The sequence below is a fragment of the Peromyscus leucopus genome, chromosome X (genome assembly GCF_004664715.2).
Source record: "Peromyscus leucopus breed LL Stock chromosome X, UCI_PerLeu_2.1, whole genome shotgun sequence".
Classification (NCBI taxonomy): domain Eukaryota; kingdom Metazoa; phylum Chordata; class Mammalia; order Rodentia; family Cricetidae; genus Peromyscus; species Peromyscus leucopus.
In genome coordinates this window covers 52241541-52255107 of record NC_051083.1, presented here as the reverse complement: position 1 = coordinate 52255107, position 13567 = coordinate 52241541, and the positions used below count along the sequence as shown (strand labels likewise).

Here is a 13567-nt window from a genome sequence, read left to right as displayed (position 1 = left end):
AGGGAGAGGTAAGGGGATTTAATCCAAGCACTTGGGAGGCAGGAGAAGGTGGATTAAATCCAGTCACTTGGGGACAGAGGCAGAGGGATTTAATCCTAACACTGAAATAGAGAGGCAAGGAAATTTAATCCTAGCTCTGGAAGGGAGATGAAGGGGGATTTAATTCCAGCACTGGGAGAGAGAGGCAGGGGGATTTAATCTCATCACTTGGAGGCTGAGGCAGGGGTATTTAATCCCAGTACTGGGAGGAAAAGACAGGGGGATTTAGTCCTAGCACTTGGGAGGCAGAAGCAAGGGGATTTAATCCTAGCACTTGGGAGGCAGAGACAGGGAAATTTAATTCCAGCGCTGTGGTGGAGATGAAGGGGGATTTATTTCCACCTCTGAGAGGCTCATGCAGGAGGATTTAATACCATCACTCAAGGACAAAGGCAGGGAGATTTAACCCCATCACTTGGGCTAGAGCCAGGGGCATTTAGTCCTAGCACTGTGGAGACAGAGTCAAGGGAATTTAATCCCAGCACTGAGAGGGAGAGCCAGAGGTAAATAATTACAACACTCAGACAGAGGCAGGAGGTTTTAATCTCAGCACTGGGAGGAAGAAGCAGGGGCTTTTAATTCCAACACTTGGGAGGCTGATGCTGTGGGACTTAATCCTATCACTTGGGGGCAGAAGCAGGATGATTTAATTCCATCACTTAGGGACAGAGACAGGGGGATTTAATCCCAGCACAGGGAGGCAGAGGCAAGGGAAATAATCCCAGTACTGGGAGGCAGAGGAAGGGGCATTTAATTCTGGCACCTGGGAAGGCTAATGCAGTGGGATTTAATCCCAACACTGGTATCAAAGCAAGAGGGATTTAATCCCATGTCTGGTAGGCAGAGGCAGGGAGATTTAATGCCAGCACTGGAGGCAGAGGCAGGGGGATTAAATCCTATCACTTTGGGGTAGAGGCAGGGAGATTTAATCCTAGCACAGGGAGGCAGAGGCAGAGGGATTTCACCTCAACACTGGGAGGGAGAGGCAGGGGGTTTTAATTGTTAAAGTCAGAGCCTGGTGCAAGGGTACTTAATCCCAGCACTAGGGGAAAAGTCAGGGGTCTTTAATCCCAGCACTGAGAGGCAGAGGCATTGTGGTTTAATCCTGTCACTCCAGGGCAAAATCAGGGGGATTTAATCCCAGTACTGTGTGGCAGATGGGGGCATTAATCCTAGTACTTGCAAGGCAGAGGCAGGGGGATTTAATCCCAGCACTGGGAGGCAGAGGCAGGAGGATTTAGTCCTGACACTTGGGAGGCTATGCAGGGGGATTTAATCCCAGCACAGGGAGGCATAGGCAGTGGGATTTAATCTCAGCACTGGGGGTGCAGAGGAAGGAATTTTATTCCCAGCACTCGGAGTTAGAGGCCAGGGAATTTAATCAGAGAACTGGGAGGGAAAGGAAGGAAAATTTAGTCCAAGCACTGGGAATCAGAGGCAGGGGGATTTAATCCCAGCACTGGGAGGAAGAAGGAGGGGGATTAAAACCATCACTTGGGGCAGAAACAGAGGGATTTAATCCCATCACTTGGGAGGCAGATCCAGGGTGATTTAATCCCATCATTGGGGGCGGAGGCAGGGGGATTTAATCCTAACACTGGGATGCAGAGGAAAGGTAATTTAATCCTAGCTCTGTGAGGGAGAAGAGGGGGGATTTAATTCCAGCAATAGGAGACAGAGGCAGGGGGATTTAATCCCAGTACTGGGAGGAAGAGCCAGGGGATTTAATCCTAGCACGTGGGAGGCAGAGAGAGGGAAATTGAATCCCAGCGCTGTGGTGGAGATGAAGGGGGATTTATTTCCACCTCTGAGAGGCTCATGCAGGAGGATTTAATCCCATCACTTGGGGGCAGATGCATGGAGATTTAATCCCATCACTCAGGCACAAAGGCAGGGGGATTTAATCCCATCACTTGGGGACAGTAACAGGGGCATTTAGTCCTAGCACTGGGGGGCAGAGTCAAGGGAATTTAATGCCAGCACTGGGAGGGAGAAGAAGGGGCATTAAATTCTAGCACTCGGTTTCGGTAAGCTAATGCAGGGGAATTTAATCCCAGCACTGAGAGGGAGAGCCAGAGTTAAATAATCACAAGACTCAGAGGCAGAGGCAGGAGGATTTAATCTCAGCACAGGGAGGAAGAGGCAGGGGGATTTAATTCCAACAGGTGGGAGGCTGATGCAGGTGGATTTAGTGCCATCACTTGGGGGCAGAATCAGGGAGATTTAATCCCATTACTTGGGGACAGAGGGAGGGTAATTTAATCCCATCACTTGGGGACAGAAGCAGGGGGACTTAATGCCAGCACAGGGAGGCAGATCAAGGGAAATAATCCCAGTACTGGGTGGCAGAGGAAGGGGCATTTAATTCTGCCACCTGGGGATGCTAATGCAGTGGGATTTAATCTGAGCACTGGGAGGTAGGCACAGAGGGATTTAATCCCAAGGCTGGTAGGCAGAGTCATGGATATTTCATGCCAGTACTGGGAGGCAGAAGCTCAGGGATTTAATTCCAGCAGTCAGAGGCAGAGGACAGAGGATTTATTTTTAGCACTTGGGAGGCTGATGCAGAGTGATAAAATCCCTGCACTGGGAGGTAGAGGCAGGGGAATTAAATCCTATCAATTTGGGGTAGAGGCAGGAGGATTTAATCCTAGCACAGGGAGGCAGGGGCAGGTGGATTTATTCCCAGCCCTGGGAGGCAAAGGCAGGAGGATTTAATCTCAGCACTGTGAGGGAAAGGCAGGGGGTTTTAATTCCTACAGTCCTAGCCTGGTGCAAGGGTATTTAATTCCAGCACTAGAGGGAAGAGTCAGGGGTCTTTAATCCCAGCACTGAGAGGCAGAGGCATTGTGGTTTAATACTGTCACTCCAGGGCAGAAGCAGGGGATTTAATCCCAGTACTGGGTGGCAGATGCAGGGGGGAATTAATTCTAGTATTTTCCATTCAGAGATTGGGGGTTTGAATCCCAGCACTTGGAGGCAGACCCAGGGAAATTTAATTTCAGCACTTGGGAGGCTGATGCAGGGGGATTTAATCCCAGCACTGGGAGGCAGAGGCAGGGGGATTTAATGCCAGCACTGGGAGGCAGAAGATTGGGGATTTAATTCCAGCAGTCAGAGGCAGAGGACAGAGGATTTATTTTCAGCACTTGGGAGGCTGATGCCTGCGAGTGATATAATCCCATAACTGGGAGTCAGAGGCAAGGGAATTAAATCCTATCACTTTGGGGCATAGGCAGTGGGATTTATTCCCAGCACTTGGAGGCAGAGTCAGGGGTCTTTAACCCCAGCACTGAGAAGCAGCATCATTGTGGTTTAATCCTGTCACTCCAGGGCAGAGGCAGGAGGATTTAATCGCAGTACTGGGTAGCAGATGCAGAAGGCATTAATCCTAGCAATTGGGAGGCAGAGGCAGGGGATTTTAGTCCCATCACTGGGAGGCAGACACAGGGAAATTTAATTCAAGCACTTAGAGGCAGAACAGAGGATTTTATTTAAGCACTTGGGAGGCTGATGCATGGGGATTTAATCCCATCAGTTGGGGGCAGAAGCAGGGGAAATTAATACCAGTACACAGGGACAGAGGCAGGCTGATTTAATCCTAGCACTTAGGAGGCAGATGCAGAGGGACTTAATCCTAGCACTTGGGAGGCATAGTCAGGGTATTTTAGTCCCAGCACTGGGAGGCAGTGGCAGGGAAATTTAATTCCAGCACTTGTAAGAAGAAGCAGGTGGATTTAATTCCAACCACTGGAGAGGCTGATGCAGTGGGATTTAATTTCAGCACTGGGAGGCAGAGGCCAGGGAATTTAATAAATGGACTGGGAGGGAGAAGAAGGGGCATTAAATTCAAGTATTCGGTATCAGTAGGCTGAAGCATGTGGATTTAATCCCAGCACTGGGAGTTAGAGCCAAGGGAATTTAACCTGAGCACTGGGAGGGAGAGGAAGCAGGATTTAATTCCAGCATTTGGGAGACTAATGCAGTGGGATTTAATCCATCAGTTGTGGGCAGAGTCAGGGGTCTTTAACCCCAGCACTGAGAGGGAGAGGCATTGTTTTTTAATCCTGTCACTCCGGGCAGATGCAGGGGATTTCATCCCTTTCCTGGGTGGCAGATGCAGAGGGAAATAATCCTAGCACTTTGGAGGCAAAGGCAGGGGATATTTTTCCCAGCACTGGGAGGCAGACACAGGGAAATTTAATTTCAGCACTTAGAAGCAGAGCTGGAGGATTTAATTTCAGCCTTGGGCAGCTGATTCAGGGGGATTTAATCCCAGCACTGGGAGGCAGAGGAAGGGGCATTTAATTTGATACCTTGGGAGGCTAATGCAGGGGTATTTAATCCCAGCACTTGGGGGAAGATTTAGGGGTCTTTAATCCCAGCACTGCGAGGCATAGGCTTTTTGGTTTAATCCTGTCACGCCAGGGCAGAAGCAGGGGATTTAATCCCAGTACTGGGTGGCAGATGCAGGGGGGAATTAATTCTAGTACTTTCCAGTCAGAGGCTGGTGGTTTTAGTCCCAGCACTTGGAGGCAGACCCAGGGAAATTTAATTTCAGCACTTGGGGGCAGAAACAGAGGGATTTAATCCCATCACTTGGAGGTAGAGCCAGTGTGATTTAATCCCAACATTGGGGGCAGAGGCAGGGACATTTAATCCCAGCATATGGAAGCAGATAGGAGAATTTAATCCCATTACTTCAAGGGAGAGGCAAGGGATTTTAATGCTAGCACTTGAGAGGCAGAAGAAGGTGGATTAAATCCAGTCACTTGGGGGGCTGAGGCAGGCGGATTTAATCCTAACACTGGAATGCAAAGGCAAGGTTATTTAATCCTAGCTCTGTGAGGGAGATGAGAGATTTAATTCCAGCACTGGCAGACAGAGACAGGGGGATTTAATCCAAGCACTGGGAGGAAGAAGGAGGGGGATTAAAACCATCACTTGGGGGCAGAAACAGAGGGATTTAATCTCATCACTTGGGAGGCAGATCCAGGGTGATTTAATCCCATCATTGGGGGCAGAGGCAGGGTCATTTAATCCCATCATTGGGGGCAGACAAGAGAATTTAATCCCAGCACTTCAAGGGAGAGGCAAGGGGATTTAATCCTAGCACTTGGGAGGCAGAAGAAGGTGGATTAAATCCAGTCACTTGGGGGGCAGAGGCAGGGGGATTTTATCTTAACACTGGGATGCAGAGGCAAGGTAATTTAATCCTAGTTCTGTGAGGGAGAGGAGGGGGGATTTAATTCCAGCACTGGGAGGAAGAGCCAGGGGGATTTAGTCCTAGGACTTGGGAGGCAGAAGCAAGGGGATTTAATCCTAGCACTTGGGGGCAGAGACAGGGAAATTGAATCCCAGCGCTGTGGTGAAGATGAAGGGGGATTTATTTCCACCTCTGAGAGGCTCTGCAGGAGGATTTAATCCCATCACTTGGGGGCAGATGAAGGGAGATTTAATCCCATCACTCAGGCAAAAAGGCAGGGGGATTTAATCCCATCACTTGGGGACAGTAGCAGGAGCATTTAGTCCTAGCATTGGGGGGCAGAGGCAAGGGAAATAATCACAGTACTGGGAGGCAGAGGAAGAGGCATATAATTCTGGCACCTGGGGAGGCTAATGCAGAGGGATTTAATCCCAGCACTGGGATTGAGGCACAGAGGGATTTAATCCCATGGCTGGTAGGCAGAGGCAGGGAGATTTAATGCCACAACTGGGAGGCAGAAGCTCAGGGATTTAATTCCAGCAGTCAGAGGCAGAGGACAGAGGATTTATTTTCAGCACTTGGGAGGCTGATGCAGAGTGATATAATTCCAGCACTGGGAAGCAGAGGTAGGGGAATTAAATCCTATCACTATGGGGTAGAGGCAGGGGGATTTAATCCCAGCACAGGGAGGCAGAGGCAAGGGAAATAATCCCAGTACTGGGAGGCAGAGGAAGGGACATTTAATTCTGGCACCTGAGGAGGCTAATGCAGTGGGATTTAATCCAGCACTTGGAGGAAGAGGCAGGGGATTTTAATTCCAAAACTTGGGAGGATGATGTAGAGGGACTTAATCCCATCACCTGGGAGCAGAAGCAGGGAGATGTAATCCCATTACTTGGGGACAGAGGGATGGGGATTTAATCCCAGCACAGAGAGGCAAGGGCAAGGCAAATAATCCCAGTACTGGGAGGCAGAGGAAGGGGCATTTAATTCTGGTACCTGGGAAGGCTAAATCAGTGGCATTTAATCCCAACACTGGGATCGAGGCACAAAGAGATTTAATCCCATGGCTGGTAGGCAGAGACAGGGAGATATAATGCCAGCACTGGGAGGCAGAAGATCAGGGATTTAATTCCAGCAGTCAGAGGCAGAGGACAGTGGATTTATTTTCAGCACTTGGGAGGCTCATGTCGGGTGATATAATCCCAGCACTTGGAGGCAGAGGCAGGGAAATTTAATTTCAGCACTTGGGAGGCTGATGCAAGGGGATTTAATCCCAGCACTGGGAGGCAGAGGCAGGGGGATTTAATCCCAGCACTCCGGGGCAGAGGCAGGAAATTAATTCACAGCACTGGGAGTTAGAGGCAATGGAATTTAATCTGAGCACTGGGAGGGAGAGGAAGCCATATTTAATTCCAGCAATTGAGAGACTAATGCAGGGCAATTTAATCCATCAGTTTGGGGCAGAATCAGGGGTCTTTAACTCCAGCACTGAGAAGCAGCAGCATTGTGGTTTAATCCCGTCATTCCAGGGCAAAGGCAGGGGGATTTATCCCAGTACTGGGTGGCAGATGCAGAAGGCATTAATTCTAGCAATTGGGAGGCAGGGCAGGGGATTTTAGTCCCAGCACTGGGAGGCAGAAGCAGGGGGATTTAATACCAGTACCGGGAGGAAGAGCCAAGGTGATTTAATCGTAGCAATTGCGAGGAGGAGACAGGGAAATTTAATTCCAGTATGTGTAAGCAGTAGCCAGAAGATTTAATTCCAGCACTTGGGAGGTAGAGGCAGGCAGATTTAATGCCAGCATTTGAGGCAGAGGCAGTTGGATTAAATCCAGTCACTTGGGGCAGAGGCAGGGGGATTTAAGCAAAGCATGGGGAGGCACAGGCAAGGGAATTAAATCCCATTGCTGTGTTGGAGTTGAAGGGGGATTTAATTCCACCTCTGAGAGGCTGATGCAGGAGGATTTAATCCCATCACTCAGGTACAGAGCCAGGACATTTAGTGGGAGCACTGGGGGGCAGAGTCAAGGAATTTAATCCCAGCACTGGGAGGGAGAAGAAGGGGCATTAAATTCTAGCACTCGGTTTCGGTAGGCTGATGCAGGGGGATTTAATCCCAGCACTGAGAGGGAGAGCCAGAGGTAAATAATCACAAGACTCAGAGGCAGAGGCAGGAGGATTTAATCTCAGCACTGGGAAGAAGAGGCAGGGGGTTTTAATTCCAACATGTGGGAGGCTGATGCAGGTGGATTTAATCCTATCACTTGGGGGCAGAAACAGGGAGATTTAATCCTATCACTCAGGGAGAGAGGCAGGGGGATTTAATCCCATCACTTGGGGACAGAAGCAGGGGGATTTAATCCCAGCACAGGGAGGCAGATCAAGGGAAATAATCCAAGTACTGGGAGGCAGAGAAAGGGCATTTAATTCTGGCACCTGGGGAGGTTAATGCAAAGGGATTTAATCCCAGCACTGGGAGGGAGGCACAGTGGGATTTAATCCCATAGCTGGTAGGCAGAGGCAGGGAGATTAAATGCCAACACTGGGAGGCAGAAGCTTGGGGATTTAATTCCAGCACTCAGAGGATTTAATTTTAGCAATTGGGAGGTTGATGCAGTGGGATTCAATCCCAGCACTGGGAGGCTGAGGCAGGGGATATAATCCTGTCATTCCTTGTTGGAGTAAAGGGGGTTTAATCCTAGCACTGAGAGGCAAAGGTAGTAGGATTTAATCTCAGCACTGGGAGGAGGAGGCTGGGGGTTTTAATTCTAATACTTGGGAGCCTGGTGCAGGGGGATTTAATCCCAGCATTTGGGGGAAGAGGCAGGGCTCTTTAATCTCAGCACTGGGAGTTAAAGGCAGCATGAATTAATCCCATCACTCAGTGTCAGTGGTAGGGGGATTTAATTTCACCACTTAGAGGCAGAGGCAGGAGGAGTTAATCTCAGTACTGGGAGAAAGAGGCAGGGGGATTTAATCCTAGGACTTGAGAGGCAGAGGCAGGGATATTTAATTCCAGCACTTGGAGGGAGAAGCTGGAGGAATTAATTCCAGCACTTGGGAGGCTGATGCAATGGGATTTAATCCCAGCACTAGGATGTAGAGGCAGGGAGATTTAATCTCAGCACTGGGAGGTAAAGGCAGGGTTTTTTAATTCTAATACTTGGGAGCCTGGTGCAGGGGATTTAATCCCAGCATCGGGGGGAAAAGGCAGGGGGCTTTAATCCCAGTACTGGGAAGCAGAGCCAGCATGATTTAATCCCTTCACTCTGGGGCAGAGACAGCAGGATTCAATCTCAGCACTGGATGTAGAGGTAGGGGAATTTAATCCCAGCACTGGGATGTAGAGACAGGGAGATTTAATCTCAGTACTGGGAGGTAAAGGCAGGGTTTTTTATTCTTATGCTTGGGAGCCTGGTTCAGGGGGATTTAATCCCAGCACTTGGGGGAAGAGGCTGGGGGATTTAAGCTCAGCACTGGGAGGGAGAGGCAGGTGGATTTAATCCCAGAACTGGGAGGAAGATGTAGGGGATTTTAATCCTAGCACTTGGGAGGCAGAGGCAGGGTGTTTTATTCGAGCACTGGGAGGCAGAGGAGGAGAAATTTAATCTAGCACTTGGAGGCAGAATTTGGAGTATTTAATTATAGCATTTGGGAGGCTGATGCAGGGGGATTTTTTCCCAGCTTTGGGAGTGAGAACCAGAGGGATTTAACCCCATCACTGGGAGGCAGAGGCAAGTGGATTAAATCCTTTCTCTTGGGGTCAGAGGCATGGGATTTAATCCCAGCACTTGGGAGGCAGATGCAGGGAGATTTAATCCTAGCACTTGGGAGGCAGATGCAGTGGATTTTAGTCCCAGCACTAGGAGGCAGAGGCAGGGTGACAGACCCCAGACCCAGGGTGCTACCTTCTCGGTTGTGTGCCTTAAGAACCCAGACTCCAGTCAAGTTGATGCAAACAGCAAGAGGTTTATTGATGCGTCTGTACAGTTGGGCTACTCTCCTCCCCAGAGCAAGAGTCGTGCCCACTGCAGCTACATGGCTACTTATAAAGGAAACCCCACAAAAGCCATACCATTATAATTCCCATACAATTTCATTTCAATTGATTCATGGCTAGAGGCTAATTTCACAAGATCATGGCCTGATTACAAGGTGGGTACATTCACATCCACATTCTTCCTGAAACCTCAAGGTGGGTATCTGGGTGGGAGTGAAATTTTCACAAAGGTTATAGTGGTCTTTCCTGGAGCACTTGCAGTTATCCCAGTCACAGTTGAGCTCATCTCTTAATAGAAATCTCTTTACATTGTAACATTGTGGCGGGGTAGTTGAGTAATGGCTGAGTCAGTTTGCCCTTGGAAATAGCTTTTTAGTTCCTCATAGGGCCATTCAAGGGAAATTTAATTCCAGAACTTAGGAGGCTGATTCAGGGGGATTTAATCCCAGTGGTGGGAGGGAGAAGAATGGGGATTTAATTCCAGCACTTGGAGGTTGATGCAGGGGGATTTAATCCCATCACTTGGGGGCAGAGGCAGGATTAATTAATCGCAGCACTGGACAGCAGAGGCAGGTTGATTTAATCCAAGCACTGGGAGGCAGACAGGGGGATTAAATCTCAGCACTGATAGAGAGAGGCAGGGGTTTTTAATTCTAACACTAGGAGGAAGAGGCAAGGGAATTTAATTCCTGAACTGACAGGGAGAGGAAAGGGTAAAGGATGTTGGTTAGAGGACATGGCCTACATTGATGTTTAAGTAATGTCTGAGGAAAACACCTACAACAGAGTATATCACAGGGGGACAATTGACAAGTGGTAGAGGAGAGAAGTTCAGGATTTCTAAAAACTTGCTTGAAGATTCTCACTGGAAACTGAGAGGGCTCCCACAACTCTCAGGAGCTAGAAAGCATGAGTGCCAGCCTGCTGCATTCAGCCAAGTAGACTTAATCTGCTTCTTCCTTAGGGAACAGGCAGTTGAGAACAGGCCAGTAGGTTCCTAAAATCGGTGCTCTCATGGAAACATACAGAGGTTATGTTAGATAAATAAACAAAGGGTGGATTCCCCTGGATAAAAGGGCTCACATAATTTCATTTTCCCCTTGGCAGGTGTCTGCATCACCAGCATCCTGCCCACACATCTTGCTGTTGTCCCTAGCTGAAGAGTCATCATGCCTCGTGGTCATAAGAATAAGCGCCATGCCCGGAAGAAACGCCACCAGGCCCGAGGTGAGGCTCAGGCTTGTGGAGGTGTTCAGGAAACAGTAGAGGAACCACAAGAGGCAGCAGAAAAGTCCTCTGCTGCTTCCCAGACCCAGCCTGAGGCTGAGTCTTCCAGCACTCCCGAGGCTCCTCAGAAAGCAACACCATCTGCCTCAAGCACTCTGAGTATTTCTTCCTCTGAATCACGTGAGAATTCCTGTGGGGAAAGTGAAGAATTCCAGGAAAAGGAATCCCCCGTTGAGGACCAGCCCTGCACCATCCGTCCTCACCAAGATATGGTAGCAAGAAAGGTAATAGTGCTCTTACAGCACCTGCTCCACAACTTCAATTTGAGGCAGCTTACTACTAAGGAAGGCATGCTGAAGGTTATCACCAAGAAGTATGAAGACGACTTCCCTGAGATCTTCAGGAAAGCCTCTCAGAAGCTCGAAGATGCCTTTGCAGTGGAAGTGAGAGAAGTCAACTCCAGTGAGCCCTCATACAACCTCATCAGCAAGCTGAAGCTCCCCAACAATGGGAGGATTCGTGCTGGCAAAGGCTTTCCCAAGACTGCTTTTGTGATGTGTGTCTTAGGTATTATCCTCATTAGGGGCAATTGTGCCAGTGAAGAAGACATCTGGAAAGTCCTGAAGAAGAAGCGAATCTATCCAGGAAAGAAGCACCGCATCTTTGGTGAGCCCCGGAAGCTCCTGACCCACTATTTGGTGAAGCTGCAGTACCTGGAGTACAGGCAGGTGGCCGGCAGTGTTCCTCCACGCTATGAGTTCCTGTGGGGTCCCCAAGCCTATGCTGAAACAAGCAAGATGAAAGTCCTGGAATATTTGGCCAAGATAAACCAAACAACACCTAGTGCCATCTCTGCCATTTACGAAGAGGCTTTGAAAAATGACCAAGGACAAACAGAAGCCAGAGATGAAGATGACTCTGATGCCACTGACCAAACTAGTGAAGATCCCTCAGTAAAATTACCAGCAAATTCCACTGTCCCCGTTGACCCTTAAGGTTTTCCTGTCATTGAGATAAGGACATAAAGCATGAAAAAAAAAGGTTTTCTTGAAAATATGAAATAATCTTAGAGTTAGTAGGTCAGTACACTGGGAATAGCAGGGGATTAGAACACAGTTAAGTCTAGTTTCCTTTAATTGCATTCATTATGTGGTTTGGTAAAGTTAAATGCAATAAATGTAATTAAATATTTCCCCTGGTTTGTAAAACAAAAGTCAATAAAAGTCAAATGTTTATGAATTAGACTTTGTGTTTATTTACTGATATTGTACAAATCTATATCAAATATATTCTCTTTAGAAGTCCATGTGAAAGTATTAGAACGGTAATATAATATTTCAGCCTCCAATTTTAGAAATTTTGAGCCAGTATCTGCAGTTTTACCAGTAAGTTTGGATTTCCTCTTTTTGACTTAAGGTAATGTAAAGAGGAATAAAGACAATGGTGTTTTCTTATGAGAGCAATCTTGTTGAAATTGATTGAGCAAGGCATGTGGAAAAGTCAAATTCCCTAAACTTGGAAAACAGATGCAATTTTCATTCATTGATCATGAAATTGTTGGGCTAACTGGACTTTAAAAGTAATGAATAAATGCCATCTCCTTAGATGGTATGCTTTACAGTTTATGGGGGAAATTCCTGTAAGTCTATGATAGGAACACAGAGAAAATACACACTGGAGGTTGGGGTCGGATGGAGATGTGTATCACCTTAATTGTGGTTTAATTTTTATAGTTATGGATGCTGAAAATTGAAAGATGAAGATTACAGCTTGACCCAGTTCTAAATAATGCTATTCTTATTTAAAACTTTGAGAGAGGAAAAGAACAGGGGAGTAAGGGATGGACAAAGGTAAAGGAAAGGCAAAGTGAAGACAGGGAAAGGTATAAGTGATTGGGTTGGTGGGCAAATGGAACAAAAATCTCCATTTGGGCAGGAAGGAAAGGTGTCCTAGATTCTCTTTCCAGTGCAGGTAAGTCAGACTGAAAATCAGGTGATTGGTGCACATTCTGTCAACATTTTGAGAGATCCCTCAAATAAGATGAGATCCATAGAAACCTCTACATCATCACCATTTGACTAGCACTGAAAAGTAGATCCTAACTGATGAGAAGAGCATTTCATGTTGTTATCTTAATTTTCATTTCACAAACATTTATCAAGGGCTACATTTTGTTAAGGCAATAATGACTAAAATGAGACAGCTGGACAGAAGGACATCATGGGGGCAGTGGAATTTGACCTTATAACAAATTCTAAGACCTTGAATTTTAGTCATCTGGGACAGCCCCCCCACACACACACTCAAATTAGAGCTGTCATGTTGAAATGTAAAATAGTGGTACTCATTACTTTTGCCCTGTGTACTATAATTTTTATGAGACTATTTTATATGCTCTAATACTTTCAAGATATGAGAACAAGATGTATGACAAGTGGATGTATCACCTGTGACCAATATAATAACAGTAACTTTTCAAAGACTGAGCATTTTTTTTCCAGCTGTGTAATCCCACCAGATAGAGCCCACACAAGACTCACTTGGTTGGTGTTGAGCTTGTTTCTTTTTAAGGCTGGTAAAATAGTAAGACTAAATCCTGATATACATTTGTCTGGTGCACTCTTCCACTCCTACCACTTGAATATGCTCTGCCTCTAATTCAGTATTTTTTCTCTCACTATTCTAAACTGGCTCTCAGACAAAAAAAAAATGAGCAACCATTCATAGTAACGAAAACAAGTCTATAAAGGGCAAGTGGATAGATTAAAAAAAATCTTTAGATAGTGGCCCTAGGCTTTTGTTTCCTGAAAGGCAACATGATACAGGAGCTGGTATTTCTGCTATGAGAAACCTGGGCCTGCAGGTCTTAGCAAAGTACTGCACCCTTTGCCAGACTCTTCCCAGTATATACTCCTTTCACTTCTGCAGCCTGACCATATCATAGTTTGTTCATAACATAGTTTTATATACATTTTATCCTTTGCTTATTATGTTAATTGAATTTGGAATTAAGTGTTCTCCAAGTGTATGAGAGAAATTGATTTGTAATAATTCAGAATTATAACTCTTTTTAATACTTTGTTTTTACATGA

General features: G+C 46.9%; 1 protein-coding gene across 1 annotated transcript in view; it reads left to right on the top strand.

Moving 5' to 3' along the window:
- Positions 1-11719, top strand: part of LOC114701533 (melanoma-associated antigen B5-like) — a 28482-nt gene extending 16763 nt beyond the window's left edge. Inside the window, exon 2 of the mRNA XM_028881645.2 lies at positions 10356-11719. Coding sequence (XP_028737478.1) covers positions 10418-11470 — 1053 coding nt within the window. The 5' untranslated portion in view covers positions 10356-10417 and the 3' untranslated portion in view covers positions 11471-11719. The remainder of the gene's footprint in view (positions 1-10355) is intronic.
- The last annotated feature ends 1848 nt before the right edge of the window (positions 11720-13567 follow it).